The sequence below is a fragment of the Pteropus medius genome, unplaced genomic scaffold, assembly GCF_902729225.1.
Source record: "Pteropus medius unplaced genomic scaffold, Ma_sr-lr_union100, whole genome shotgun sequence".
Classification (NCBI taxonomy): domain Eukaryota; kingdom Metazoa; phylum Chordata; class Mammalia; order Chiroptera; family Pteropodidae; genus Pteropus; species Pteropus medius.
Genome location: NW_024349224.1, coordinates 1,587,204 through 1,596,318, shown reverse-complemented (window position 1 = coordinate 1,596,318; position 9,115 = coordinate 1,587,204). Strand labels below are relative to the sequence as shown.

The window sequence follows — 9,115 nt, the reverse complement described above, 5'->3', positions numbered from 1 at the left end:
TTGAGTCAAGCTCCAAATAAGGCAGTTGGTTATATGCTTCTTAAAGCTAACTCTTTTCCCTTAATTCATAAAAAATTTCAAACTTTCTTATGGAAAATTTTAAACATTACCCGAAACAGATAGAATTACATATCTCATCGTAGTTTGAATTTGTTCTCCTTTTACTAGATGTTTGAGTCTCTTTCACAGATGTAAAACCTTCGGCGTTTTTCTGTGAAGTGTCTGCTTGTGTCCTTTCCCCTCTTTTCTATGTCAGTTTTTTGCCTTTTTTGTATTAATTTGTGAGGTCTCTTCCTACCTTAGTGAAATTAGCCGTCATACATGTCACGGATAGTCAGGCATATCTGGATGGGGGAAGTTGTAGAACTTTCTCTGTTCCGAGTTCTCACATTTCTCGCCAGTTCTCCACTGGCACGTGACTGATCTGACTTCTGGTCTTTGTGTTGAACACACATTTCGGTGACTGTCTATAGATTTGGGTCCCAGCTCCCGGTCAGGCTGCCAGGCCCAGGCAGGAGGCCTCGATTTCCCTCTGTGCACTGCGGCCCGGGCTGGCCTCACAGGACGGGTCCGAGGATGGGTGGGGGACGGAGACACAGCCCTGGCAATCTGTCTCTGTCGGTGCCGAAAGCTGTATTCTGTATGGACACTTTCTGGACACCTTCTGTGTGTCCTGAGAGAGTAGGGGCATGGCATCCATTTGTGGAATTGAATTAAATCTTAGCGTTACATTTTAAAATTGTGCCAGGACTTCGTGAGGGCACCCGTTAGGCCCGAAACGCACAGTGACACTTCATTTGGTTGTAAAAACGAATTAGAGTGTTATTGGAAGCCAGGCGTGCTCAGGAAGGACAGGTTCAGGCCCAGCCAGGGGCGGGCCCAGATCATGGTCAAGCTGCTCGGGAGACGTCAGGCCTCTCGAATGGCGTTTGGGGTGGCTTCTCCTTTCTCTGGATGCACCACGCAAGGCAGGGATCACAAAGTTGTCCCTGACGACAAAACCTATCTGTGTGTGTGTCTGGTGCATGTGCACCTGCCCCCGAAGGCAGAGGAGAGGACAGTGTGAGCCCAACAAGGTCTGCCAAAGGACAGTGTGTTCGGCTCCCTCCCTACCGGTGGTGGGGGGCAGGAGGTGGCCTGTTCCCCCAGCTACGGGGGTGGCAGGACAGAGTCTGCAGAAAGAGGCCAAGGGGGAGGTCTTGGCTGAGTGGGGGCCTGGGTCACCTTGATGATGCCAGTGACCATCACGATGGCAGCACCTAGTATTTATTAAGTGCCTGGTACATGCCATGCACTGGACTGTGTGTTCTTACGTGTCGTGTTGTCACATTACGAGGGCAGAGCTCGGTGTCCTACAAACTCAAAGACACAAGCAGGTAACAGAATTGAGAGAAGGGGCCCAGCGTAGGAACTGCAGTGGAACCAGGCCTTGTCCTTAGTGGCAGGGAGACATTGATGAGAGCCGAGGCTGTGACGCCCCACTAACAGGGGGCCCCTCCTGCCGCGTGTGGACCTAGAATTGTCAGACTTTCAGATATTTTTTTCAAGGGAAGCTGGAAAATTACAATTTTATCTGATCAGTTTTATTAAGGAACATAAAATAAGCTGCGCCCCCTCCACAAAATATGCACATTTTAAGTATACAGTTCTACAGATGTATATACCCCAATGACTACCATCATAATCAAAATATAGAACAATTCTGCCACCCCGAAAGGGAACTTAGAATTTCAACGTAAAAATCCAGAATTAAACCATTGATGTGAAAACGTTTTAAATGCCGTGCTAGCCAGGCAAGATGCATCTCGGGCTCTTTTTGGCCTCTGGGCTTCCAGGGGCCTCATAGGGAAAAGGCCTGCGGGGAGGGCCCTGGGACCAGGGGCTCAGCTAGGACAGGTGCCAGGAGGAGTTTTAGGAGATTCTTCACCAAAGACTCGGAACCCCCGGAAGCCCTGGGGGACCTAGCAAGGGGTCAGGCCATCTAGAAAGACTTGGAAGTACTGAGTGTTCTGGGGCCTGCTGCGGGAGCAGAGGCACGTGCCCGCTAGGCCGAGATCTGGCTCCAGGTGCCCTTACATGATGGCCCACTGGACAGACCACCGTCTGGCTCAGGGGACGAAGGCGTGGAGCTCTGGAGCACTCGCCACGAGCCGGCCCTCCCAGGAGCTGCTCATACGAACCCCTGAGCCTGCCCGGGGCCTCTGCGGGTGGATGACCTCATGGTCCCCCTCCTGCAGACGAGGAAAGTGAGAAGCACAGAAGTAAGGGTCTTGGCCGAGTGGCGAGGGTGGGGGTCAAAGCACGCAAGTGTGGCTGGGGAGCCCCGGAGGCTGTGCTCCCGGCCACACTGCGCCACTGGGACCGGCGAGGGCAGGTGCCCCGACCCGGCCCCCACCCACCTTGTTAACTGATCGCCGTGCCTCTCCTGCAAGCCCAGACCCCTTGGACTTAGCTTCCAAAGCAAACCTACGGTCTAGTGGTCGACCTGAGGACGACCTGAGTTGACATTTTAAGGTTCACACCGTTTTCCATCCCTGGTCTGAGTACTTTGACCCCCAGCCCGCTTAGGCCCCCGTCATGTGCCGGGTCCGCCCTCACCAGCAACGCAGTGACACTTTAGAAAGGCAACCCCGGGAAAGCCTCGGTGTCCTTAGTTCTGAAGTGACAACAGCAGTAGCCACCCTCTGGTGTAACTGTGACTTCGTGACATGACCCGAGTCCTTCGGTGTCCAGCACATGGTAGGCACACGGCACGTGCGCGTGGCTGGACGGTGCTGTTGGCGGCGGCGATGACAGTTTCTGTGGTGCTTCTTTCAGAACAGAGAGCGCGTGGACGACGAGGGAGCGAGACCCAAGTGTGCGCTGAGCAGCAGAGCCGGGGGGCCCGGGGCAGGTGAGTGCGCCCCGTTCGCGTCATCCGACGTCACACCCCTACTGGGCTCAGAACGAAAACGCCACCAGCACCACCAGCAGAGTGATCACTGAAAATCTGCTGAAGCCCCCCCTGACCCCAGTTCTTTTTGTCCTTTATGTGTGTCCATCCCACCAGAGATGACCGTCAGCTGCTGCTTTAAAGTCACTTGGAATAGTTCCCCTCTGTGTAGCCTGCGCCACCAACTCGATACTTAGATGTTTTTTCACTTTGTTGACATTTTTAAGGATACCTTTTTGAAAAAAGTTTAATTTTTTTTATAAGCTTGCATAGTATCTACATAATTCCAAAGCCACAATGAGATATATTGTCGAGCATCCACCCTTGTTCCTGTGTCCTGTTCCCTCCCGCCGTATGAAACCATCGTACCAAGTTTTTACCTTGTCTTTCGGGGTCCAGTGTCTTCAGACCACGTTGTAAGTGGTTGCACACGTGCACGCGCCCTAGCTTGAACAGCTCAGCGCACACCCTTCCCCCTCCTGCGTCTTCTCACTTCCGGTGTACCTCGAGGTCACCCCGCAGCTGCCGTGGAGGTTTCTGTCCTCTTGCACAGAGCCGGCCAGGTAGCTGTGCCGTGAAAACCAGCCCCCTACTGGTAACAGCTAGGGTGGCTGTTTTAACTCTGCCTGTTGCAGACGTGCCACGTCGAATGGCTCTGTGCCTGTCCTTTGTCGTGTCTTTGGGATAGACCCCTCCACGTGGCGGTGCGTGTTCATCTCGCCTGTTTTCCCGCAGAGAGCCAGAAGGCCGACCCGGAGGGAACAGTGGAGAGGCTGTCCCCCACCCATGCTTCGGGGATGGGATCTGACACCCTCAGCCAGACGGAGGCCTTGCCAGGCCAGGAGGATGGAGTTCCTGGCCCAGACCAGGTATCCCCTGGCCACCTGCTGCCACCCAGAGAGGCAGAAGCTGAAGCTGCTGGGGCATCTGGCGAGAACCCCGAGACTGGCCTGGAACTGCCGGCGGCACCCAGCGGGGTCTGTGAGGTCCCCCCCAGCCAGGAGGCTGCACCGGGTGAGGGACAAGGCGCACCATCCGGCGGGCCTGACCCTCGGCCCTCAGAGGAGGCCACGGAGCTGACACCAGGGCCGCTAGCCCAGGCCAAGGCAGCTCAGGGTGCCAGCGAGGTGCATTCGAGGTAGGTGCAAGCTGGGCCAGGGGGCGGTGAGCGAGCCCCCAGCTGCGGCGTGGCTGATGGCCCAGCCGCACAGTCGTGTGGCCCTGTGTGCACAGCACAGGGCCGTCCTCATGAGGGGACCACAGAAGGCCTAGACCCTGCTTCCGGGAACATAGAGTGCTGGTTCTCACGTGGCGCCCGTGAGAATCACCTGGGCGGATGTCTTAAATACGGACGCCCGGAGATTCTGGCTTATTCAGCCTGGAGTGAGGCCCAGGCACTGGTCTGTCTGGTTCTGGGGGGTGACTTGACCCTCAGGACGCGGTCTCAGGACCAGCCCTCAGCTGATGGGGTGCTGGAGAATGAGGAGCTAGAACCTGCTGGTTCCTGAGCTCCTCCAGCCCCAGGGGCGGTGCATCCTGGGTGGTGCCCAGGGCTCCTCCGGCTTTTCTCCCGGGCTGGGGCCCTCTCGCGCCTGCCCTGGGCTGCTCTGACCTGGGACTGAGCCCTCCCTCTGAGGCCTGGCTCCGGGAGGGGACCTGGTGGGCAGGGGACCTGGTGTCTGCGTGCTGTGGCGACTGGCAGAGAAGCCTAGATCATTTGGAAGGAAGTGGGACCCCCCCCCCAGGAGACCTAACCAGCCAGAGGGAAGAGTTCCTGGCAGGCATCCCGCATCCTGGCCGGGTTCTGAGTGTGGAATCGGGATGGGGGGATTTCCACGAACGTGTAAGTGGCCCCCAGGAGATTCTGAGTGAGGGGCTGGGCGTTCGGCTGCTGAGGCCTCCACGTCAGTTTGAGCCTGTGCTGGATTTCAGGCACACCGGGCCTGCCGCAGCTTCGGGAACGGGAAGGCCAGTGCCTGCCTTTGTGACATGGGTGTACTTTGAGGAACAGAGGCTGTAACTCACGCGTCAGCTCTGGTGGCAGCGGCTGCCTGTCTGGGGGCTCCTGAGGCCTGATCTGGATGTGGGGGTGTGGAGCACTGTCCCTGATTAGTAGTATCGGCTGATCGTGCCAGCAGGAGGCGGGAGAGCCATGCAAACTCACAGTGGCAAGGGGCTGCATGCATGGCGGTGCCAGAGGGTCATCGCCTGGCCTCCTACGTGTGAAGATGAAAGGGATAGCAGAGAGCGTTGGCCTTGTCAGCCGGCCACCTGCATGGTCTTTGAGCTACTGGCTTCCTGCAGTTCCTGTGTCCCTTAGTCATGACAAGGCCTGAGCTAGACTTGGGTGCCGCCCATCCCAGCCTTCCCTGTCATCAGCAATGCACTCAGTGCCGGGGGGCAGAGTGTTGGGAGGAGTCTGCCGCCTCCTGCCCGAGGCTTGGCAATGGACAACAGGCTGCCAGGTCCTTCAGACACCCAGGGACAGGGACCGCCGTCAGGGGTCCTGCAGCAGCTCAGAGAAGGGGCTGGGGAAAGGCTTCACTTTTTTTTTTTTTTTTTGGTAAAAAACATAACATAAAATTTACCATCTTACCAGTTTTTAAGTGTATAGTTTATCAGCGTTAAGTACATTCACATCGCTGGGACACAGACCTTCAGAACTTTTTCATCTCACAGATTTGACACTGTACCCATTGAACAACCGCACCCGCCCCGGCCCCGGCCCCCACCATCCTCCTTTCTGCCTCGGAGTTCGGTCCACGAGCTCTGTGTAAGCGGAACCACACAGCGCGTGTCTTTTTGTGACTGGCTCGTTTCGCTCGGCATAGTGTCCCGGGGTTCGTCCGTGGCGTAGCAGGTGCCAGGATCGCCTTCCGTTTTGGGGCTGACTGACAGTCCACTGTGGAGGGACCGTCACCTGTCAGCGGACACGAGGCTGCTTCCACCCTGCGGCTTTGTGAATGATGCTGCCGTGAACGTGGTGTGCACGTGTCCCTCGGAGACCCTGCCTTTGGCTCCGTTGGCTCTGTTCCCGGGAGCGGGGCGGCCGGGTCACGTGTTGGTTCTATCTTTAGAGTTCTGCGGGAGGCCGTGCTGTTTTCCGCAGCGGCTGCACCACGTCAGGCCCCACGTGCTCCCTTGTCTTTGTGACTTCCTCAGCGCATGCGAGGTATTTCCCTCTGTCTGCCAGAGGAGGGAACCCGGTGGCAGAGCCGAGACTGGGACAGAGGGCTCCAGGCTCCCTCCTGGGACTCAGTCCATGCCAGACACTCACCCCCTGCCCCCGCCCCACACGCACAGGCCCGGGCAGCAGGGCGTGAGGGCCAGTCAGAGCAGGGGCAGCTCTGAGAGGGAGGGTCTGAATCCCTGGGGGTCACAGTCCCCGGGGTCAAGGTCCTTCCCGACCCCAGCTGGGTCCCAGAGCCCGGGGCGCAGCGGGATGTGTGGGGGGCAGACAGCGGCCACTGGGCTAGGCGGGCCCCCACAGCCAGAGAGAAACAGAGTCCAGACTGATGAGCGATGCCCAATTTTAATAAAACATGCCTGACCTGAGGTTTCCGCTGTGCTGCTGGGCTTGGTTCGCTCTCCTCTCCATTTAACTGAGAGGGAAACTGAGGCTTGGGGGACAGGCCTCCTGGTGCGGAAGCAGTTCTCCAGGCCCCTGGGGAATCCGCAGAGCTGGTGGCCCCGCCGGTCACTGAGGCCACTTCTCTCCTGCTGTCCTGTCTGGGCAGAGGGGCGCAGGGAGCCAGAGGGGCAGGGGTTGGAGTCTGCTGGTTCCAACCATAAGCTGACCCTTTCTGCAGATGAGAAAAGCGAAGCCCAGAGGCCACGGGCCGAGTGGCAGTAGCAGGTGGTAGAACCCAGTCCGTTCTGACTCCAGAGACTTTGCTTCTAAGCTCAGGGTCATATTTCTCTCTGCCCCAGGATCTCCATCCGCGTGCAGGAGACAGGTGCACCTGGGGAGCTGCTTGTGACACAAGAGGATAGCCTCACGCCCACGCCCCCTGCAGAGGCTCCAGCAGCTGCCCAGCCAGATGAGCAAGACCTGCCTGGGCCTAAGTGCTGCCCCCAGACCCCTGGGAAGGAGTCGGGAAAACAGATCCCAAAAGGAGCCGGCGAGACCTCCCCACTGAGTGAGCAGAGCGGCGATGCGGGCGCAAAGGCCAAGGAGAAACACGGTCCTGCGGCCGATCCCGCCACGGGACCAAGCGAGGCCAGGACGGACACGGGAGACGACGCTGGGGCCCTGGGCCCGCACCCGGACAAAGGCCCAGGAGCAGGGGGCCCTGAGGCCGGCGAGGACTGCCCCACCGAAGGCCTGGGCGGAGCCGAGGCGGGGAGGAGGGCGTCCCTGGGCGCCCAGGCTGGCAGCGTGGTTCTGGGTAAGTGGCCGCTGCCCTGTGCCCACAGCGAGCGGGTTTGGAGGGTCTGCTCCGGGGGGCCTCCCTGCAGCTTCCAGGGAGAGATGATGCAGATCAGGGGGTGCAAGACGGGCTGGAGATGCAGCTGCCGAGCAGAGGGGACCGCGGGCTCCCCTGGGGCATCTCTCAAAGCGCCTGAGTCGCCACCGCTGCCATCATCCTGCATGGGACAGGGAGGGCTCGTGAAAAGCAGGTGCGCGAAGGCCACCGCCAGCTTCTCGCACCCAGTGAGCCAGCTCTCATCCGGGGTGGGGAAGGGGTGGTCAGGTGCTGCCCTGCTTCCTGTCCCCGTGGTGAGGGAGGTGTCCGGTGTCCTTGTGCCCCAAGCCCTGGTGCCCCTGCCGCCCCGGGATCCGCGGTCGCCCGTCACGTTGACGTCCTAGCTGCTGCTGCTCCCCTCGTGTGGCTTGGCCCAAATGTTGGCGTGGGCCTCCCTTAATTCCTGTAACACAGCTGAGAGCAGCCGTGACTTGGGAGGCTTTTCTGAGCCCGGGACAGTGACAAAGCCAGCGCCGTCTGAGGACTCAGTGTGCTGGGCTGTACGTGTCAGTGCCGGCCCCTGCCACCTGGGTGTGCGTGCATGTGTGCGTGTGTGTGTGCGTCTGCGCGCAGGGGGATAAGTGGACACACGGGAGAGGCTGAGAAACGCGCTCAGGCCGCAGCGTCAGTGCTGAGGGGGCCGGGGCCTGACCCGCCACGTGCTCGTCACGGCCTCACCACCACTCAGAGCAGAAACAGCATTTAGCCTGGAATGTTGCAGATTTGGAATATGCTACACATGCCTGAACCCAGGTTCTCTCAACCTGCTGGGAACCCAGAAAAAAAGAAAAATCGACCAAATCCCACAAGCATTACCCCCGGAGTCCAGGGCTTGACTTTGCAGGGGCAAAAGCGACTGAGCCACGTGCTCTCAAACTCAGGCTTCGTCTTCGGGGAGCAGAAAGCTGCTCGTATTGACAGAGAAAACTGGTGTTTTCTCGGTCTCGGGGTGTTGGAGTTGCCCCTGAAATGCCGAGTGCTCCTGTGCCAGGTTCCAAACAAGCGTCAGCCCGAGCCACGGACTTCCCGCAGGGCGTCCCCTGGCCCAACTGCACACGCCGGCTCATGTCGTCATGTTTGGTGCGTGGTCTGGATTCTGTTTTATCTCTCTGCTCCATTTCATGTAACATTTCCGGGTTCCCATCATCTCTGTAGGACGAGGTTTGTTTTTTGTTTTTATTAAAAAAACAAAACAAAACCCAAACCATTTTTATCTCTTCAAGTGCTGGTGTCCTCCGTTTCCCCTCCATTCCGGTCGCTGCCCACCCCCGCCAGGGGCTGCATCGCAGGCTCCGTGCCCTGTCCGGACACCCAAGGGCGAGAGGAGAGGCGGGTGGGTGTTTGTTTCTCCAGCTGCCTCCCTGGCACGCCACCCCTGCTGGCTCCGCAGCCCGGCCTGTACCCTTGAAATAGGCTGTCCTCACGCCCTGCTCCGTCACCCTGTCCCATGTGCCTTCCACTTCCCGCGGCCGCGCTGACCGCCCTCCCCACCCCCGCCATTGCCACCGGCCCCTTCTTGACTTCAGCGAACAAACTGGATGTGACCTCTCCGTCTTGCAGTGAGCCCTGTCGTAGGTTCCAGGAGACCCAGCTCAGGATCCCGTTTGTCACTGACTCACTGTGTGACGTTGGACCTGAGGTGACCCAGTCACTTCACCTCTCTGGGACTCAGCTTTCTCCTCTGCTATGGGCGACTCAAACGAGATGATCTTTGAGA

The 9,115-nt window shown here is 58.7% G+C and overlaps 1 protein-coding gene across 6 annotated transcripts in view; it reads left to right on the top strand.

Moving 5' to 3' along the window:
* MYLK3 (myosin light chain kinase 3) overlaps window positions 1-9,115 on the top strand; it is a 44,657-nt gene that overhangs the window by 15,935 nt on the left and 19,607 nt on the right. For all 6 annotated transcript variants that reach the window (XR_005656832.1, XM_039880781.1, XM_039880779.1 and 3 more), the window contains 3 exons: window positions 2,818-2,893; window positions 3,668-4,070; window positions 6,863-7,320. Coding sequence is in view for 5 of the 6 variants with exons in the window: in XM_039880781.1 (XP_039736715.1) it covers window positions 2,818-2,893; window positions 3,668-4,070; window positions 6,863-7,320 (937 nt within the window). In the remaining variant the exon portion in view is untranslated. The remainder of the gene's footprint in view (window positions 1-2,817; window positions 2,894-3,667; window positions 4,071-6,862; window positions 7,321-9,115) is intronic.